The sequence below is a fragment of the Cryptomeria japonica genome, chromosome 10 (assembly GCF_030272615.1).
Source record: "Cryptomeria japonica chromosome 10, Sugi_1.0, whole genome shotgun sequence".
In the NCBI taxonomy this organism is placed as follows: domain Eukaryota; kingdom Viridiplantae; phylum Streptophyta; class Pinopsida; order Cupressales; family Cupressaceae; genus Cryptomeria; species Cryptomeria japonica.
This window is the reverse complement of record NC_081414.1, coordinates 165,002,547-165,025,495: the sequence shown is the minus strand read 5'-3', so window position 1 is coordinate 165,025,495 and position 22,949 is coordinate 165,002,547. Positions and strand designations below refer to the sequence as shown.

The 22,949-nt window shown below is 34.7% G+C and overlaps 1 protein-coding gene across 2 annotated transcripts; it reads right to left on the bottom strand.

Annotated features, from left to right (window-relative positions):
* Window positions 1–260: 260 nt before the first annotated feature.
* LOC131045239 (calcium-binding protein CBP) lies at window positions 261–22,799 on the bottom strand. Of its 2 annotated transcripts, none has more exons than XM_057978790.1 (5): window positions 22,436–22,799; window positions 21,930–21,976; window positions 909–1,081; window positions 738–756; window positions 261–532 (listed from the first exon to the last, which is right to left on the bottom strand). In XM_057978790.1, exons 1-5 carry the CDS (start codon window positions 22,734–22,736, stop codon window positions 428–430), a joined length of 645 nt encoding a protein of 214 aa, XP_057834773.1. In that variant the 5' UTR covers window positions 22,737–22,799; the 3' UTR covers window positions 261–427. The 2 variants fall into 2 exon arrangements, with proteins under 2 accessions (XP_057834773.1, XP_057834775.1); XM_057978792.1 differs by lacking the exons at window positions 21,930–21,976; window positions 22,436–22,799 and adding exons at window positions 1,400–1,446; window positions 1,530–1,906.
* Between the last annotated feature and the right edge of the window lie 150 nt (window positions 22,800–22,949).

Sequence of the window (22,949 nt, the reverse complement as noted above, 5' to 3'; positions counted from 1 at the left end):
ATTAACTATATTCATCAATGGCAATGAGTGAGATGAATGCTAAGTCAAAACTTACCCACTAGTTCAACATGAAAGTAGATCTTCTAGCTTCATATCTAAATTTTTCATGTTGCTTTAAATACCTACTTTACTAAAACATTATAGAATTGACCTCAATTCAAAAATATTAACTGATGTTTGAACCCAACCTTATCTTATGGATATCCAAACACCTCCAAAATCATTTTCCAATCAGAAAACTTAGGAAAAGGGCAAAACAGTTCTATAGATCTCTTAGGAATAATTATAGAAATACTTTAAAAATATGTTGGACAAAAGTTTTTCAGTAACCAGGGACCCACATGGATGATATATATGTCTGCCAGTCTTGACAAATAAACACCCTATTTCATCTTATTAACAAGACCCTGTATAAGCCCAAATCTCCCTATGCAACAATGAAGGGTAAAACAGTGAGCATGAAGTCTTCATAGGTCAGAGTGGCTGCGCCAGAGCGCCTTTTGTCTTTCTCCTTGAACTTTTGAGTAAGCCCCTGTAGTATGACAGTCGATATATTTATTATTAGATATCGAAATAGACATTCAAAGTAGCTGTAAAAACGGCTAAAGTAGAACATCTAATAATATTAAAAACTACTGTTCATTATCATTTCTGTCTCCAATTTCATTTGGTTTGTCAAACAAGGGGTGTCTCCTTATATAACTGGAACATAATGTATTTTTTTTAATCAATTCTACCTTCACAATTATGCCACACCTGCACATAAAATAAAAATAAAAATGTCTTAGAGAAGTAATAGATAGAAGAACAATTTCATTTTGTTAATAACTATAGCGCAGGATTGTTTTGTATGCAGCATTTTGATCATTAAAATACAACGTGGCGACTTGAAATGTAAAAGACCATACTCGATGAAGTTGTCGTAATCAATTCCGCTGTCTTCGCCTGTCCTGTCATACTTTGTAAGCAGAAGCTGTAAAACTGGCTGTGATACTGCAAGTCCCAATTGGCGAAGAGCATCCCGAAGTTCCATGTTGTCAATCGTGCCACTACGATCTCTATCAAATTTCTCAAAGATTGACTGCACAGATAGCACTGAATCAGTTCATTTTAAATTCGACAGAATATGCTAGAGCACAAAATCTTTCGATATCCTTTAAAACCACATAATGGGCTGAAGCAATAATATAACAGAAGTAGAGTACCATGAAATGTGGTGAGCATGATAGAAAATTAATGATTTTTCGGTTAGGATAGAGTTGTACCCGATTATTTTTTAAACAAAAGCAAATGTACCCAATTGGTATTTAAACAAAAGCAAAATAGCAAATGCAATGAGTTGGGAAATAACATATGGAAGAGATTGGCTCTCCCAGTCTTTGACGAAAATGAAACTTACCCGCCATGCCTGTAGATCATGCCACAAGGTTGTGAACTCTTTTGGCCCTGCATCATACACATCTTGCCCATTACAGAATTAAAAAACTAAAATAAAAAAACGAAATGCAAGATGAAGATGATTGGCGTACCTATTCTAGTGCAATTGCTGTTGTACTTAAACATGAGAAGGCGAACTGTCCTGATGCTGTAGGACAGGTCAGCTGTGGAGAGAGCTTTCTGTAACTCCTCGTCATCAATGAGTCCATTGCCATCTTCATCATAGGCTCGAAAGGCTCTTATGATCTCCGGGTCTGTGCCTGGTGCAAAAAATGCCTGTTGTTTAGTGGCTCGAGGTGGATACACATCGGGGTATGATTGGGGGGGTGGATACACATCGTATGACTGTTCCTGAGTAGGTGGATACACATATTGTTGGAAATTAGCCATGGTTGTTTTAGCTTAGAAAAACAGAAATGCTTGTATCTTCCAAACTCTATTCAAACTGCTGCTCACAATGTTTAAGCTCCAAGATATGCTTATATACGAATGCCCAGTGGATGAAAAATTCCCGATAAGAGAGAATTTTTTTTATTACAGACTGTCGTAAAGTTAGAATTGTTCTAGGAATTTGGTCCATTTTCGATCAGAGCGAATTTCGCCCACGTATGGAATCTCCTACCGAAAGAAAATAAATTTGTTGAGACAATTTTTTTTATTCTTTCAGGTAATTTTAAAGAGAAAAATTCTAACTTTTCCTGTAAAATAAAATGCTTATTCTACAACACTTGAGGGATGCCTTTGTCCTCTTTTGATTGGAGCGTAACCTTTTTTTAATTAATTTCTTTAATCAAACTAGATATTAGTAAATGTTATAATATATTTGGATTAATTTTCGTTTCTATATTACATTCTTTTATTTTTAATATTTATTATTTATTTGTATCTATTTTAAATTGTTTCTTTCAGACATTTTTCGAAGATCATATTTTTTTTAAAATATAGATTTTTTATTCCTTAAGATCCAGTTTTTTTATCATTTACTATTGCACAAATAATAGCATCGTTGATGTCTCTATGGAAGGAGAAGAAGAGTCAAAGAGAGATTGTATAGGTGAAGCCAACTATTCTCATTAATATACTTTATTTATCAAATGATGTCAATAGTCTAATATGCATAAGCTAATAGAGGTGGACTAGGAAACTAAATAGAAGCTTCATTTACATTTTTCTTTTAATGCATACATCTTTATAAATATCATAATTAGATTCACAATATAGCTTTTTCTTAAGAAGGCTACATAATTGACCTTTTGTATTTAGAAAGCTTATGTTTTTTCAAGAAGACATGAGTGATATTTTATGCTCCTACATTTAATATTGTTGCAGTGTTGCAAATGATAAAGAACGTAATGTTTTTGAATATGGGAAAACAGGTTTTGACAGGCCCCTGAAACCCAATACAGTCAGAAGATCAAAAGATAAACATTATAGCGCAGCTAAACAAAAAGATAGCAAACAAAGGAAAGACAGCTGGTGAAAAAATGCCAGCAAACAAGACAATGAAAATTATAGACCAAAAAAGACCGGCAGAGGCCCAAGCTTAGGTTAATTTCTGAAGCATTTATGCCTCTTCCAGCTCCATCTGTTCCATATTGTCCGCTGCCCACTTAATATCCTCGATTTCCTTACTGTGGCTTTGCATCCTTTTAGTGCTTGTTCTCGTTCTTCTCCCTAGCCCCGTGTCTTTATCATCTAGGGTGTCATCCTTAACATCAATAATGCCCGCCGCGACCTTATCCCCTTGGTAGTTCTCCAGCTTGCAAATAAGGGCTTTCATGCTGGCTGAGGCAGCCTTTAGAATCTTGTGTCTTTGATCACCTATTTTTTTGAGCATATTCTCAACGCCATCAAGTCTCTTTTCATTGGCACTTGCTTTGTTTTCCAAGCTAAGAAAGCTATTGTGGTTAGCGTTGATAATCTCCTCAACGTTACCAATCACTTTGGTGAGCTCACTTAGACAGTCAGGAAGGGAATTGAACTTTCCCGAGCCTAAAGCTTGTAAAGTCTCAATTTTCCCTTCATCCTGGGCTTGCTTGGTTTTAATGTCTTCAATTTCCTTATTCATTTAGCTAAGTACCTATTTCAAGCTTTCCATACCATTATTGATGTAGTAATCAATATCCAACTGATGCTATTCCTCGTTCTTATCACTAGTAGTATTGAGGTTAACTTCCAGGCCAACCTCCCTATCCTCAGAGCTCTGAGCTTCTTTTGTTGTCGCATCCTCCCCCATCAATCCCTTCTCCTTTAAATCAGTCCTGTGAGGCGATCGGTCCTTGGTGCCCACCTCCTTACTTTTAGAAGTCTTCTTTTTCTGCTTCAGGCTCACAAGAGTTTGGACCTCCTCACTTTCAGTGTCCATGTCATTGTCAGTCCCATACTCCTCCTCATACCAGCTATCATCCTCCCCTCTTTTCTTCTTTTTGGCAAACCCTTTGATTTTCTTCCCCTGCTCTGTTTTTTTATTTCTTTTGCTTGACCCAACAATTTGGGGGTCGTCCTCTCCCTCCGCTTCTGTATCATTGCCTTCGCCTTCCTCCTCATCAGAGTCATCGAAATCCTCATCCGATTCACAAATCTTAGCTATATTCAACTAGAGAGTCATGTTCTTGATGTGATTATATAGAATCACCATCAAACCTTCGTTCATTGCAGGGTTTATACTAGGGTTGGAAATTGCATCGTTCATCCCCGCATTAGGGAAAAGAAATCTTACCTTTATACCTAAAATGAATAAGTAAAACAAAGTGGTAGCTGTAAACCCTAGTGTATCTACCATCAAGAGTGATAAACTCCATAATAGCAAGCAAAACCCTTCACCAGATTAACTTAATTACCTTTAGCGAAAAGTAGGTATGGCTGCCCTTCACCAGTCTAGCCCTTTCCTCCTCATTCTTTGGAAATTTCTTCACGGCAGCGTCTGAAATCTTTTTGTCCTTGTAAAACTTGATGCCCTCCATCAGAAGACCCGTTGCCTCCATAATCATAGTTTCGATCACCTTGATCTTCCTATTTACAATGGTTAACGTCCCTTCATTCCAGCCCTTCTTGAAGATTCTCATGATTTCGGGTTGTTTTTCCTGCATATTTTCCATGAAATCTGTCATCTTGGTGGCTTGAAGGATTGCCTAGACCTGCAGATGACTTTTCCTTTTTCTCAATGGTGGTAGCCTTTGTTCTCTTTCGTTTACCACCCATGATCTTATTGATATCAATAATCTGTAGCTCCCACCTAATTCCTTTCTTCACAATAGACTCTATGTGATGACCAGTTCGAATTCTATAGGAGTTTCTAATGCTACTATTGAAGAGGGATAAAAATGCCCATAAAGCATGCAAAGTTAACCTACAGTGATTTTTGTACCTCCTTCTCGGGAGCCTAAAAACCAGCGCTTGCTACCACGACATCTCCTCACGCTTCGGGAAATGATATCAAATTTGTCCCTGCTTACCATGCAATCTTTTATAGATTAAGATATCACATGCTGCACATGGTATCTCCCCCTCGCCATTCCAGGTAATAATTATCTCACTCCGTACCGCCACATTGGCAGCCCAATCAACACTCTGGTTAGTCTCTCTGTAGACATGTGTGATGTGGCATTTTTAAAACCCCCGAAGTAGCTCTCTGGCAGACTCAATGATGTTCTTGATAGTCCACGAAGGTTGATGATTTCCAAGAAGCCATTTAATAATGGTTTTAGAGTCGTCTTCCAACCAAAGAATTTTGACCACTAAATTAGAGGCTAATGATAAAGAACGTAATGTTTCTCTTGAGGATACAAACATATTTTTCAGCCCATTCTATAGCTGCATGTCCAAAGCATGGAAAAGTATAACAATACAGCAACAATTATTGTTCAAGGATATTGTTCAAGACCCCTCCAAAATTTGGCATATAAGCTATGGACATTTAGGTTATTTTAGTTTGAATCTTTCTTTAAAGAAGGGTATGGTTAGATATTTACTAACCATAGTAGATTCTAGTGCTGGATATGAAGCTTTCATTTTCGGCAAGCAACATAGGTAGCCCTTTCAATTCGTCAGCTCTAGAAGAGAAAGAGCACCAGTGGAGATGGTGCACACTGATTTATGTGGCCTTATGCAAAAAAAATCTATTAAGAAGAGTCAATATTTTAAGACCTTAAAAATGGTTGTATTTTTTGAAGCATAAATTTAAAAAATTATAGAAGTTCAAGGAATTTAAGACCTAGGAAGAGAAGGAAATTAAACACTTCATGAATATACTAAGGTGAAAAATAGGCGAAGAGTATTCCTCCAATCAATATGTGAATTTTTCACAAGCAACATAGCATCAAGAAGGAGCCTACAACTAGCTATACTCCATAGAAAAATTGAGTAGCTGAGAGGAAAAATAGAACCGTCATGGAAATAATAAGTAGTATGTTGAAATCCAAGAGACTCCAAAATAAATATTTGGGTGAGGGTGTATCACAATTATGTATTTGATAAATAGAAATTCCACAAAGGCTATTGTGACAAGATTTCAAAATAGGCAAGAATAAAATGCAAGTAGACAATAGAAATCTTGATAGTGTTTGGGTATCTAGCATATGCATTTGTGCCAAAGGAAAAGAGATAAAAATTGGATGAAAAGCATGATAAGAGCATCTTCATGGGATATAGAGAAGATTCAGCACATATAGCTTGTATAACCTAGTGTTCAAGATAATGCTAATTAGAATAGATGTTGAGTTCCCTAAAAATGATTGATGGGATTGCTTGACAAGCACCTCTTTAGGTTTCTTACTTAAAGTATGAATTTATGATAACAAAGATGATTTTGAACAAATAAAGAAGATGATACAAAAGGTATAGACCTAAATAGTTGGCTCTAGAGAGCTCTAAATGAAAAAATACAATTTTAGAGTCTATTTACACACTCCTTAAGATAGCTTTGAACTAGTGCAGAGTCTACCAATAATGAGAGTAGACAATTCCAAAGGAATTATGTATAGTAGTACAACAATATTAAAGAGATTTTAGATCCTACTCTTGCCTCTGTGATGCCAAGAAAGACAGAGACTCTAAGGGAGATCTATTGAAATTAAAGGTATGAAAATGAATTTGATGAAAATTTTGCTTTTCATTACCTTATCATATTGATTTGATTTATTTTTAGGATTTTGTGAAAGAAGAAAAATGGTGTGATGGCATTGATGAGGAAATAGATTTAATAGAGAGGAATGGAATATGGGATCTAATTGATTTTTCTCTATATAAAAAATTTATTGGTGTAAAGTGGGTCTATAAAATCACAAGTTGTAGATGAAAAATAGAGGCATAAAAAAAATTTGGGTATTAAGGGACACAAAAAAGTAGCTTGGAAGATATTACGATGAGACATATGCTTCAATTGCAATTTTGGAAACTATTCAGGCAGTCTTAGCAATATCATCCCAACACAAATACAAAGTGTTGAAAGGAAGTGTATGTGGAGCAACCACCTAGTTATGAAGTTCTAGGGAAATAAAAAGAGTATATATGCTAAAGAAGGCCATTAATAGGATTAAGAGAGAACCACAAGCATACTATAGTAAAATAGACTCATATTTATTGGGAAATAGATTTAGAAAAGAAATGGTAAGCCCATTATGTGACACCCCACCTATAAACTGAGCATCTTTGCTTAAAAATAATAGTTTACTATATATGTCCAATTATATGACTATGTTGTGAACTACTCTTATTGTGAACAGTGTGTTTATGCATAATAAGATGGCATAACTTATAGGTCGATTTATTATACGTTTGATTTGCAAGGATAATTAATTATTACTAGTATAGTTATATTTACACATTTTACCTCTTTTTAGAATTTGATTGAATAAAAATAACCTTTGAGTGATGTCTATGAGACCATGGAGATCATTCAACCATATAATGGAAACAAAGTCGCTTGAAAACCCAAACAACATTATTGGATTGAAACATAAACAAGGGAACAATATTGGTGAGTCTGAAGTTCATTTAGCTATGGTATTGTATTCATTGTAATTCAATTGAAAACTTCTTATATCCATTTTATTATGATGGAGAATATATGTGAAATTATCTCGTATAAATTTGTGGATAAGTTGATTAGTCATTTACTTTGCATAGTCAAAATATAAAATCAATAATAATGACCAAGTAATTATCACTAACATGCTCTAGTGACCACAATTGGTTAGAGGATTCAAGAACATTATCCATAAGGTGGTGAGATAAACTTGATAATGTTCAAGAGTTTTTTATGGATACAAGAGCTAGTAAAATTTTAGCATAGGCTGAGAACTATTTGTGCAATATGTGTACCAACATTGAAACTATGAGAGATGATAAAAAAGAGCTCAAGTGGATAGTAATAGTGAATTATGATACACATAAATAATAAAGGGTAAAGGATGACAAATTAGATGATCAATTAAGGTATGATAGTTAATATTTGTTGATTAGAATAATCTCTAGTGTCTATATACAATGAGATCAAGCATCATTTGGATTTGTAAGAGAATACTTATGCTATTATTGGTGAATAATAGTTTCATTATTGAGGCAACGTGTAAACATTCCTAAGAGTAAAATATGCAATTGTAATAATTTTTTATAATATTATACTAAATTTATGACGCTCCTATGATTGTAGTTTCTATTTATCTCACATATTATATTGTACATTTATAGAATCACCATGCTAGTAAATGTGTCAACTAGATTAAGATAATTCTATAGAGAAAGATAGATTCTTAAACGAATTGTTTTAAATTTTTATTCTTAACTTTAACCATACTCAACTATCATAACTCACCTATCTATTTTCTTAGACAAGATTAGATTTTCTAATGATTTTATCTCATACAATTCAGTTTTACTCCTTGACTAATAATATATATATAAGCTTCATCTAAGAGTTATAGATAAGCATACACTTGATGGATTGCTTAGAAAGTTTACCATATAATTAAACTATAAATAGAAATTGTGTATTTATCTCAAATCTATATATTCAATTATAAAATGGAGGCTTCTGGGATCTTGTAGGTAGCATATGAAACAAAATTTCTCCACTAACATATCAAATGTCAGAAGTAATTTAAAATATTAGATTCTACTTGATTTGTATACTTGTTATGTTCAAAATTTTAAACTTATACCTGTGGGTGTAGAAGCTAGTTTTAGGAAATAAATATAGGATTGGTAGCATTGGATTTGATGAGTTTTGGGGGGGTTGGAATAGTGGCAACTAGCACCTTTTTCCTTCCTCCCACGTAGACAAATGAATAGCATGTAGATTTGTCAAATAATTAATGAATGGCTACAATCCATTCCCATCACAAACATAATAAGATTGGATCTACCATAATTAGGGAAGAGGGGCCAATAGTTATATAGGGTCCAATAGTCATTATAGCAATTGTACTTATAATATCCAATCTTACCACAAATTTATACTATATATTATAAATAAGTAGTCCACGTGTAAATAAAAAAATAACCAAACGTTGATCAAAATAGACCTATACTTGAACACATAAGAATATGTAAATGTTATATGAAAAGTACAAATATACCTCCCATAACAAGTGAAATACATTTGTTTTTTTTTTTAAATAAAATATCATAACTATCCATTGTTAGTGTGTCATTTATAAAATAAGATGCACATTTAATAAAATAAGATAATTGTTTAAACCAGTATTGTTGTCATAGTGAAAAAATAGTATTCCTATGTGTACAACTATTGCGGTGGCAATGTATATTAATTGGAGGATTTCATATAGATTTTGTCTTATCATAAATATAAAAAAGTGAGCACAAAAATTACCTTGTATTTTTCCATCAATCGAGAAGGATTTTAAACAAGTTTTTGTGTTCAATTATTGGTCCATTTGTCTTGGATATAAGTCGTATTCTATATAATAATGTGTTTTCTCTATAACATAAAATAGCATTTTGTGTTCAAATATTGATCCATTTATGTTGGATTTACAAGTTAGAGATAACAAATATTTATGGTTACTAATACATATTTGGTCCATTTATGTTACATATAAGTTATATTTTAAATAAAAGTATGATATTTTACTAACAAAAAATGATATTTTTTTGTTCAATTACTAGGCATTTTTAGATTAAGTTTTGGTCGAATATTTAAGAAGACATTTTTAGGACACTTCACACCAAACATGCTATTTTGATGACTTGCGTGATGAGTCACGCCTCCAAACCTTAGTTGTAGCTAGATAAAATTCCATTTTATATTTCTAAAAATAACACAGGTTTTACAATATTCCATGTAATAAATACATGTTGATGAAGCTATCCCTTGAATGACTACAGGTCTCTCTCCCCTATCTGAAACATATTCAAAAGACAGTGAATTTAATGGAATGTGGAATTGTTTAATTCATTTTTGAGAAAGATCAAAAAAGATTGAGTATAGGATGACACCAGATGTACAAGGAAAACCCAAGATGGGAAAAACCTCGATGAGAAAAAATGCTAGAGTCTACTTCTCTAATCCATCCTCACAGTGAATTTTTTTTTCATTACAATGTTTATGGGAATCAACCCAAAGGATCACCAACTCAAAGGAGCAACTAGCCCTAATATGAGCACCCACTTAGGTGACATACATTGGATGATCTAGTTTAAATACAATGAGATACCTTGTTACAAATGAATTTTGTAAGTAATATAAACTGGTTAATATGCATACCCTATTGCCCTATTATATTGATACATCAATGTTTCTCCTCTGCTCTCTAACCTCTGCTAATCAACTCAGTCTTTTACTAATTGTCTTTTGTTTATCTCTACCTAATGCAGCGCTATCACTTTGTAATACTTTGTGTGACTAACGTTCTTTGTTGCATACCTCTGCTTTGAACCTTCTAATCTCTAGTCTCTACTCTCTTTCCACTTGCCTCTACTATGTCTCTAAATAGAATATACACTTCACTCACTCACACCACTTCTGCACTTAATGTGTACCTTGCTTACTCACTTTACACAACTACCTACCCACTCATCACACGAGTCATCATCTCTACACACCTGAGTTTCACTCCAAAAAGGATATTCAATTTTTTCTTCTCGAGCCTCTGATAAATCCTATCTACAGGATGATTGCTAGCTATCATTAAATGTATCTTCTTTCATTTTTGGATCCATCAAGGAATAGATTACTATACTTAGTAATCCTCATCTACCCTGTGTCATGATGTCTTGTCGACTGGAGATTCTCTAATAATCCCATGGTTGTGGTATCTCATTCCTAGAAGATCATCAGAGCATTTTGCAGCCACTCAACAATCTAAAATATTGTCTTCATCAAATGTAGTTATCTATCATTTCTTCCTTGACTTGTTTTGATTGGATTCCAAACTACCTCATTTGGTGTATTTATGTAAACCATCTTTGTAAGCAAAATCTCTTCTTTCATCCAAATGAAAGTTTTTTCGTTCCATACGCTCTACGTGCTCAACGTCTCCTTCCATGTCATCGGGTCAACTTCATTCGACTGTCCCACGTAGACCACTCATCTATCAATATGCACTAGTGAGGATAAAATTATGTTTTTTAGTTAATTTCTCCAATTAACGGTATTACGCCAAGACCCATCAACCATCACAGTGAAGTAAAACTCCTGTCCCTATAGCTCAAAGGGCCTGCAAGAAGCATTGTTATGCCGAAATGCCAAGTCATATGAAAATAAAAAGCAATGTCGACAAGACACGTGTCATGTTATGTCGAAAATGAAACATCATCGACAAGACATGCTCAAGTCACAGCGAAAAGATTTTGTCGATATAGCGCTAATCTGTCGGCGAGAGTAAAAATGAGTCATATCAAAACCCTTTGTCAATGTGACAATTCCAATATCACATCAAAATTGGCATATCAGAAAGACACTTTCAATGTCACCCCAAAAAAGGAATATTGATATATTGCGCAGGTTCTACACAGACCGAATAAGGTCTTACCAAACTAGAAGGTCATACCAAAAGAAAAGAACCTTATAGCCAAGACAGGTCAAATGTCACACCGAGCCAAAAACCATGTCTACCAAACCAAACAAATATCCCAACAAAACAAGTGAATGTCGATATGATACTAGGTGTGTACGAAGGCCGATAGATGTCACGCCGAAAGGTGAAGTCACACTAAAATGCACCAACATAACTGAAATGTCAGGGAGACTCTGTGGGACAATCAAGGCCTAAAATGGTCTTACTAAAAGACGAATCAACACAGAAAAACTCCCAGTAGTAGCGCCAAACTTGAACCAACTCACCTGCTCTGCAACCTTAGCCTAACCAAAAGGCGACAAACACAATGTATGGCCAACCTGAAGAAGCTCCTAGTCATTGAGCCGAATATAAGATAACCTGAATCCAACACGAACCAACAACATGAATCCAATTAGAACCAACCCTTCTGCGTTCATCTCTTCTGCAACTCTTTCCCCTTGAATACTTAACCAAATCAACTCTACAACTGAACATTATTAACATTAATGACAACACTATGCCAACACAAGACTGAGAGCTTCATAACATAACTCGAAGCTACACCTTTATGAGGGTCAAGAGACAACTTGATGAAACCCTGCTTGATTCCCGATTTCCTTCTTCAAGAAAATGTCTTCTAAAAAAGATGTATTCATATAGTGTAGTCAGCAATCTTTGTTGTGTAAGCCTTAAGGGGGGTCCCTAGGGAAAGTTTAAGGATCAATATAATAAGGGGGAATGTTGGCATAATTGTGTAATAGCTATGTAGTGTTCTATTAGATTGATAGTTATAAGTTACTACAACCATTAACCACTTTTAAATCTCATATATAGGCCAACCTCCATTATTGAATATCAATAAAAAGTTTTCATCATTCTCTTATAACTGTTTCTCATCAAAAAAATCAATTTGGATAAAAGCACTCTGTACTTTACGAATACCAAACAGCCTCTCCAGAATAGGATAAGAAATATTCTCAACTACAAGATTTCTCTTTTACCCTCTATGTACCTAGGTCTCTCTCTCTCACTACTAGAAAGGTGGATAATTTTGTCTAGGTGGGTCTACTTGAAAGAATATAGAGAAAATTGGCTAGTTAGAAAGGTGTGGTCCTTAGTAGTGTTGGGAAGCTCTATCTTCTAAAAGCTTCTTTTAAGAGTATTTTGGTTTACCTTCTCTCTCTCTTTCACATTCCTGTTTCCTAGGTTGAAAAGTTGGACCAAATCCAAAGGAGGTTCCTCTAGGCTAATGTGGAACAACAAAATAGAATGTCCCTTCTAGATTGGGAGAAAGTCTGCTATGCAAAACATGTTGGGGGCTTAAGTGTCAAAGGATCGTGATCCCTTAATGAAGCCTTAAATATCAGCAAGAGACTTATATCTAGAAGTGTGAGGTGGACCTTGGTTATGGCAAACACTTATCTAGATTGAAGGCCCTGGACTCAAACATTGCACCTACAGGATCTCATATCTAGAACAATCTTCTCAAGACCCATGTCATACTCTCTAAAGGTTTGATTTGGAAACCTGGCAATGGTCAAAACATTCGGTTCTGGAAGGACTCGTGGATCTCTCCCATCCCCCATTAATTTCACCCTATTTGTGTGGTAGTTGAAGTTGATCTATCCACAAGCCTTAGGACCTTTCTTTTTCATTGCTGGGACCTACATTTTTCATAGATGGTGTGGAAATTTTCAAGCCCATGAATTTAACTAGTATAAGAAGTGTGAGGTAAAAGAGCTTCTTAGAATACTTAATTCTATCATATTTTATAGGAGATATGATGAGGATGTGCTAGTCTGGGCACCCTCAAAAGATGATAATTTCACTGTTAAATCTGGCTTTGAAATTACCTCACCTTTTTTGACATCCCTATTCAAAGAGGACAACTTATGGAGAACAAAGACTATGACCAAGGTCTATTTATCTTGGTGGATGGTTTGTTATGGAATAATTCTTACTATGGCTAACGTCAAGAGACACGGCTTCTAGTTGGTCAATAGATGTGTGCTATGCAAAAATGATGAGGAAAGTATCGAACATAGTTTGTTCCATTGTCCCTTCTCCTAGAATGTTCGACAAAAGTCTATTGGCATGTTTATCTTTCATTGGGTTTGGAATTTTCCTGCCAAGGATAATCTACTTTGTGGGTTTGTGCCTTCCCATTGTCCCCTTTCTCTGGAGTTGTGGAGGCAAACTTTTTTTCACACAGGATGGAGTTTATGGAAATAGCATAATAACATAACTTTTGAGGAAAGACGATGTGGATGGGAGAATTTAAATAAGGAGATTATATCTAATGTTAAGGAGAATATGGTGTGTTTTGTGAAGAGGAAACATTCTCACCCTCCGCTTCCTTTGGACTTGACAATTGCTAGATCTTGGGATATGGAGCTGATCTTTTCTAGCTTCACTACCTCTCCCATTCATTTCCATAATGCTATCAAATGTACCCCCAACACCAATTGGTTGCAGCTGAATTTTGATAGGTCTTCTCATGACAACCAGAGTCAGGAGGATAGGGTGGAGTGGTAAGAGAGTCACGTGGAAGCATCATACTTTCGTATATGGCAAATTTTCTATTCCAAACTGTGAGCATGGCTGAAGTGGCAGCGGTCTATCACACGTTAATTGCAACCAAAGATAAGGGACTTAATTGCACATTATTGAAGGATATTCTAGAAATAAAATCATGATGCCTAAAGAATTGGCTAAACTACACTAGAAATATAAGTCTCTCATTTCCAAATGTTGTTCTCTCCTTTCTACTCTTGGTGATGTCATTTTTTTCTACATGTGATGAGAAGGAAACTATGTGGAGGACAAGTTGGCAAGGTTGGACACATATGTTAAAGATTTTAAAATCTGGATTCGCTTGCATAAGATCCCAATTGAGGCTCGTCTGATGATTTTGAAGGAATTGTCAATTGATGATGAATAAACCCAATATTGCCTTTTTGGTACTTTCCCTTCTTGTCGTTTCTTTTCCTTGCTAGTTAAGGTGATAGAATTTAAATTTTATCGGTACCACCTACCATGATATTCCCTAGGCCTATCATTTTCCCTTCTTAGTTTTTTATTCTACGAATATGTGTGGAGATATGCTTCAAATTGAACTTGATGAATACTCTGAATTTAACAATAACAGGGAGCTTTGGGATAAGGTGATTAAAGGCAATCTATATACCTATGTTGAGGGGATCACTGGCTATGATCCTAATATTTCTAATACATTTTTTCAAGCCTAGGATAATGGTAATGTGAATATTGGCAATGTCTCTTTTGTGGTTTCAATGGAGTCTATCACGAAGTTGACAATGCTAGCCCTGGATGATGTTTCTTTCCCCAAGAAACCTAAAGGGAATTATGAGGATTTTGATAAGTTCTTTGAACCAAGTGAAAGGGTGTATAAGCTTCAAAGAGGCTACAATAGGGAGGATCTACCAGGCATTTAGATGGATGACGCTATGTAATGTATGAGATACTTCACCCTGGATGATAGGAAAGGAGGTTCCATCTATAGATCTTTCCCATGTTAAACCATCTCTGCCATGGGGTAAGAATGAATTTTGTCTTTTTGGTTATGTCATCTTTGTCTCAATTTGTTTCTAAACCCCCTCTCTGTCAGGGCCTCACTCGTAGATTGTATGATTACCACCTACCTTTAACCTCCTCTTGTAGGATCCCTTCTGTTGAGATTAGGTTTGCCTATGACCCCAATTTATATGTGGATCATATTGTTACTCCCACTAATTCTGGAAAAGTTTCTGATTTGGGTTCTAAAATGCCCACTAGGAAAAACCTTACTAGAATGGCCAAATTTAAGGCCATAGCCACCACTTAAAAGGACTAGGATGTGGATGTTCAACATGAGATGCAAAAAAATGTAAAGATTGTTGACAATTCGTGCTTTGAGTCTCTATCCTCAAATGATTCAAACTCTTTAGACATTGGGTCGAACTAGTCCCATGCTAAAACTAATGGTATTCCTAGCCTTCCCCCCATAAACCCTCCTTCTCTACTAATACCAAACCCCCAACCTCAATCTCTATCCTACCTAAAATTTATAAGGATCTAAATGAGGATGTGTAAAGATAGATGACCTACTGAAATGGATCTATGCATAGATGAATGTGACCATAAAAAGATCAAATAGTTGGAAGTTGTGTTTGATGCAAAGGTGAGGGCTAACACTTCGGTTGATGATTTGGATCATGATAGAGTCTAGAAAACTACCAATAATCTTGTTATCATTATGAGATAGTGGGATAATGTTGGTGGTAAGATTAATGATTTGGATTCCAAGATTAAGATGGTAGGGACCAAGCTCAAGTTGGAAGAAGTCCACAAAACCTAGAAGGCCCTTAAAAATAAAATTTAGGAGGTTATCCTTGCATGCAACAATGCAGCCAGTAACCACAATAATTCCTTTCAAGTTATTCATGATGATCTGAAAAAGAGGAGGGAAAAGAAAAGAAAATTAATGGAGTCCCTAGCCATTGGCTCTGGTCCCATTACTTCCCTAGTTAAAGCCACCTCTAAATCCACACTGGTTCCCTCTGACTTTGGCATTGGGTTGAGTAAAACAGTTTCTTTCTCAAATAAAGTTCTTATTTTGTGCCAAGATTGATAGGAAAAGGCTACTCCCATGTAGTAGACCATCTTTGTGTCCATGTTGGGTGGTTTTTCTATGTTTTTTGGTTGTCTCAGTCTACTCAATTTGATGGTCTTTTAATTTAGTTGTTGGCTTTTAGTTTGCCCTGTTGGGTTTTTGTTGTCTATAGTAGGGGGGTTTCTTGTTGGTTACACATCCCTCATGTGCTCTAGGTATTTATTTTTGGTTATGTAATGTTACAGACCTATCCTACTTTTATTAATAAAAAATAATAATGAAACAACCCTTCAAAACTATAGTTTTTGAAATACATAGTGAACAAACAATGGGCAATTACAACAAATAGAAAATCCAGAATAACAAACATAATTTAATTTACATACAAGTAAACATCCTTTATTCATTCCAAACAACAATTACACCATGCCTCAATATAGAGCTCTTCCTCATTCTGAACTACATAAGCAATACAAAAAGTGAGGTTGAAGCCTTTTAAAAATAATAGTTCACTATATCACATACAAGATCATTTCTAAAATATGAAGACTGCCATCTATGGAAATTTGTGCAAACCACTAAAAATCTAATTTAGAATCTATCTCTAGAAATGGTAATTGCATTCTTGATATTACTAATCCTATTTCCAATTGCACTTTTGCATCACTATCCAACATTATCCCCCTTGATGCTGAACGGATAGACAAACTAAATCTTTGCAACCCACTATATAGAATTGCCATTACCATTCTGCCTAGTCTTATAGACCCACAAGGTACACTTCCTATACAAGTAGTTATCTCTCTCCTTCATGAGAAATCAAGAGTTTTTCTCTTCCTTTTTCTAACATAGAGAAAACTCATGACACTTCAATTTGCCAATCATAACAAGCAGTTATTAATCACTTGACTCATACATCAAAACTTTTATTTACAACAACTTTGATCAACATGTGAATAGTTAGGTTGATACAACCTTTTGAACATAGTTATTACCATTTTCCAATTGGATTTGTCAATCCATCCATGATTAACTCGCATATATTTTTTATTATCTTTCCTATTACACTCTTTATTCCAACATGAACTTTCAAAGTGATTCTTCAACCCATAAATTTAACAAGGGTGAAGATCCCAACACTTCTCACATTTATATCCTTCTTTGTGACAATGCAAAATTTGCATTCTTTGATATGATTTGTTTGAAATTGTAATACCTGCAACATCATTTTTATTTCTCTTACAATATCCCAACCCTTCATTCTTTGGCCTCATACTTGGCTGAATGGGCTCTCTAATTCCTTGCCCATCCTTTCCCAAGTCTCTACCCTCATAACCCATTTTCTTCATCATCTTTATGCCAATTTTGTTTAAAAGAAAACTTAACTATTAACATCACAACATGTATCTCTAAAATTTGAGGATTCAAATCCATATTTACCTTCAACTTTACATTCTATATCAAAAGAAATATTGCAAAAACCAACAAAGGCATCACACAATGAAGGTTTTGAAATTAGAATCTTATTTTCCTTATTTCATACTACAAGCAATTGATTTTATTGCATATTTTTTCTCTTAACTTTCATATTTCACCCTTTTGAAACTTATTTTCATCTAATTCTGCATTTCTTACTTTAACATTTTCCAATTCTTTCTCAATATTCTCAATTTCACATAAATAATCACATATTTATTTTCTATACTTTTTCAAAGTTTCTATCAACTATGAATTACATTTCTTAATTTCAACCATTTCTCATTGCAAACTATAATTCTCACAAATTCGATTTATACTCTCTTTCTTCAACCTTCTAGTAATTTTCTCCATTGAAACACAAACTAAATTTACCTAATATTGGAAATGATTGGTTGCTTCACAATCCTTTTTTTTCTCTATCAATTCCTGTCTTAAACTAGTGACTTCTTTTATGCTGCAATCTACTTCTTTTTCGTGCAAATTTATGACAAACATGTAGCAAAGTTTTTTAAGATTTGCAATCCTTTCTTGAACAACAAAAAATTTATATATGTTAAACTTTGAACACCTTTGGAAGATTATTTATTTTACCTTCAACAGTTACCTAGATATTCTTGCTCTAATACCAAATGTAGTTTTTAAAATACATAGTGAATAAACAATGGGCTGTAATAGAAAAAAAGAGAATTAACAATAACAAGCACAATTTGATTTATACACAGATAAACTTCTTTTATTAATTGAAAACAAAAATTACATCATGTCTTCATATAGAGGTATTTCTCATTTTGATCTACGTAAGCAATACAAACAATAGTATTTTATAGAGGTTGTAGCCTCTAAAACATAATAGTTCACTACGTCACAAATAAGAAAATTTCTAAAACATGAAAATTACAATATACAAAAATATACCAAAACCACTAAAAATCTCATTTAAAAATTACAATTGCATTCTTCACATTACAAATTGTATTTCCAAGTGCATGCTTGTGTAGAACTCCAAGTCATCTCTGGAGGGGAACTTTCACAAAATACACAGGTGTATCATAGAAAACTTTCATTTTGCTATTGCTAGTCACTTGAATCTAAGGAAAATCCCTTTTTTTTCTTCCTATGATTCTCAAGTTTTCATCAATTGGAATATTCAAATGGATGTGTCTATTAATCACAGATTGGTTAAATGTCTAAGGGATAATGCTTATTGGATGCTTACTCTTTTTGTATGGGTAAAAGTTTTTTTGACATGGTAGCCAAAGGAAATCTAGGGCTGGTTAGGTGTGGGGGACTGATAATAGATGATAATGGAAGGCTTGTTTCAATGGTGGCACTTCCCTTGGGATCACAGACTAACCACCTTGTTGAAGCCATGACGGCCTAGCATGGATAAAATTTGGCTAAGAGTATCAATGCCAAGTTAGTTTGGCTTGAAGGGGACTCTAGTAATATTATTCAATGCCTAAAGCATCAAAAAAAACCTTTGTGGACTATTAAAACTTGGATTGAGAAATCCTTAAGGTCTTTTCAAAAAAATTAAATCTCCCATGCCAACCATGAAGCGAATAGTCTAGCTAAGATTTTGTCAATATGGGAGTTAGAAGCAATTATGAAAAGTATTGGAACCTTGGGGATTGCATCTCAGCTGACACAAAAGACTTGATATCATATGACTTATCCAAACCTAGACAAGCCAACTCTTTTTAATGATTGTTTATGTCACTTTTTGATATGATGGATCGGGCTATTATTTATCAGAGTTGGGATTTATTGCTCCTCCATAAATTTTGCATGCTTTCTAGGTAGATTCTAACTTCTTTTGGGCTTTTCTCTGGCTACACATTTCTGCCATTTATGTGATCATCGGAGGTGAGAAGAGAAGAGTGGAACCATTGGACTGTGAAGAGCTGATAAAAAATTTTGGATCATTGGGGCCTTACCCCTTTAATCGAAAGGCTGCATGGAGCTGATGCGGGTATCACCAAAAAATTTGCTAAGGATTTAAAGGATGAGAAGATTGAGTTAGGTAGCAGAATCATAGAGATTGATGAAAAATCAATTGTAGAGGTTACTAGCTTCTCCATGGAAGGGGCAAAGTTTTACAGAGACGGGAAAATGTCTAATGTTGCGATTAAGAAATTCCCTAAGGATTAGAAGGAAAGGAAGAAATTGGCCAAAGTGGACAAGAGCAGCTATGCCATGGGTAAAATTAAAACTATCGAGTGCTCTTTTCTTTTTGTTCTCATGAAGTATATTACACTAGATGGTAGATATACTAGTGCTTATGTGCACCATTTTGTCCTATTAAATCACTTTAGGAACAAGGTGAAGATCTCTTTTCCTTTCTTTCTCCTTTCATCTATCAATGCCAATATCAAAGACAATATGAATAATAAGAATATAACCTTGTTCATCATGGGGGTTTGTCATTTCTGATTCATGAGTATGTTAAGACTCTACCTTGTCTATCCACCAAAATGTCTATCTTTTCCTCTCAAATTGATGATCAGTTTAGGCACAAGGTGAAGATCTCTATTCCTTTCTTTCTGCTTTCATCTATCAATACCAATATCAAATACAATAGGAAGAGTAAGAATATAACCTTGTTCATCATGGGGGTTTGTTGATTCTGATTCATGAGTGTGTTAAGACTCTACCTTCTCTGTCCATTAAATGCCTATCTTTTCCTCTCAGACTGATGATAATGAAGTTGTTAGCCTTCCCTCTGATGAGGATGATTGGAATACTGAGTTGGATGACACAAATTTTGAGTCAAATTTCATCCCTATGCAAGGCCAAAAGGTAAAAAAGAAGCAGATTGTCTTCTATTTCTATTTCTAATTTGGATTCTCGGCCTTCCCATAATTCTATGCTAGATAAGTCAGAACTTGTCTCAAATAGGAATGATAGACAACCCTTCCCTATGAGCTCAATGTTAATATCCCCCTCCTTGGGAAGGATGGAGAAAACCTTGATGATGTCTTGGTCATTGCCTGAGACTCTGTTGTGGACAATTTAAAAATGTTTAAGTGGGTCTTCCATAAAATCAATGAAATCAATATGAAACTCTAGGCAGTGACCAGTAAATAGGATAACTAGGGTATAGAACAATGGAATGTTGATCAAAGGAGAGCGATTGTTGATTCCATGCAAAAAACTGTGAGCACAGTGAATGATCTCAAGAGAGACTATGATAGCGAAATCACATTCTTGGAGGAGAAAATGAAAAAAGAATATGATGCTAGACTCAAACAAGTGGAAAGTAAATTATAGAAAGTCAACGAAAACCTCATCTCCTTGGTGACATATAGCCACGTCATCTCCTTGGTGAGATATAGCCACAAAATTTTTAAAAATAATGTTGGAATTATCAATACTATGGTTGGAAAACTAGAAAGCTTACATCAAGAAGGGACCACAATTGATGTTGAAACCTTTGAGAAGAAGCAAGATGACACCTTCGGGCCTTCTAAAAGAACTAGGATCATTTTGAAGAAGTCCCCTAATCAAGAAATACAAGAATTGAAGAAGACTGCCTTCAACATGACACAGCTGGAAGCTAAGGTGGCGAAGACCCTAAAAAATATGAACTAGTCTTTCCTTTTTGCTATTGTTTTTGTGGTGCTTGGTTTTTGGCTGGTGTTTTGATGTCTTTTGGTTGTTGTCTTTGTACATGTCCATATCTATAAGCAACTTTTTGTAATTTGATATGTTAAAGGGTTTTGGGTCTCTTCAAAACCTGTTTGTTCCTTAATAAAAAACTATCCATCAAAAACATGCAAATAATTTGACTTGTCAATGATTGTGCAATAAAATTTTGGTTGATGAATCAAAATTCAACCATTAGTTTAACATGAAATTATATTTTTAACTTTATAAAAACATTTCACTACATATCATTATAAAGAGTAAATCCAAAAATTTCACATTACTTTTAGATACCTAAATTAATAGAACGTTAATAATTAAATTTTTTTATTTTTAACTAAATATAACTATATTCATCCATATTGAGTGAAAGAAATGCTGAATCAAAACTTAACCATTGGTTCGACATGAAAGTAGATCTTCTAACTTCATAACTAAATTTTTCATTTTACTTTTAGATACCTACCCTATCATACTTTGTAAGTCTTGGCCTGTCCTATCATACTTTGTAAGCAGAAGCTGTAAAACTGGCTGTGATACTGTATATCCCAAGTGGCGAAGAGCATCCCGAAGTTCCATGTTGTCAATCTTCCCACTACGATCTCTATCAAATCTCTCAAAGATTGACTGCACAGATAGCACTGAATCAGTTCATTTTTAAATTCGACCGAATATGCTAGACCAGAAAATGTTTTGACATCCTTGAAAATCACATCTTTGACGAAAATGAAACTTACCCGCCATGCCTGGAGATCATGCCACAAGGTTGTGAACTCTTTTGGCCCTGCATCCATACACAACAAGAACTACAGTAAGCTCACTTGATATGCAGGTTCACCTAATCCACAATACAAAAATATCACCTAAACCACTTCCAATTTAGAGTGAAAACTTAAAGTCTAGACTCCAGGAATCTAGATCATCTCATGTGAATCAAAGTAGTACTTTCAGCCTTTGATAACTTAAATAAGAACAAATTAATGTCCACATATTAAACCAATTATTGATGTTCACTAAAATTTTCAATTATGTCTTCCCATGATCTTTAATTATATTCAATATTTATAATACTACCAAAATTGAAAATCGTTAGATAGGATCTGCTCCTTCAACCCTCAACATTTATTAAGTTCACCTAGCTTCCAAGAACAGAATATATAACTATGATTACTTTCGCATATTGTACACTACAGAATTAAACAATAAAAACAAACAAAAAGCAAAATGAAGATGATTGAGCTACCTATTTTAGTACAATTTCTGTTGTTGTACTTAAACATGAGAAGGCGAACTGTCCTGATGCTGTAGGACAGGTCAGCTGTGGAGAGAGCTTTCTGCAACTCCTCGTCATCAATGAATCCATTGCCATCTTCATCATAGGCTCGAAAGGCTCTTATGATCTCCGGGTCTGTGCCTGGTGCAAACAATGCCTGTTGTTTAGTGGCTCGAGGTGGATACACATCGGGGTATGATTGGGGAGGTGGATACACATCGAATGACTGTTCTTGAGTAGGTGGATACACATAATATTGTTGGAAAGCCATATTTGTTTCAGCTTCAAGAAACAGAAATGCTTTTATCTTCCAAGTTCTATTCAAACTGCTGCTCACAATATTTAACCTGCTAGATATGCTTATATACGAATGCCTAGTGATTCGGGCATCAACTAGCGGATGAAAAATGCCCGATAAGAGAGAATTTTTTTTATTACAAACAATCGTAAAGGGATCCATTGCGATTTCTAGGAATTTGGTTCC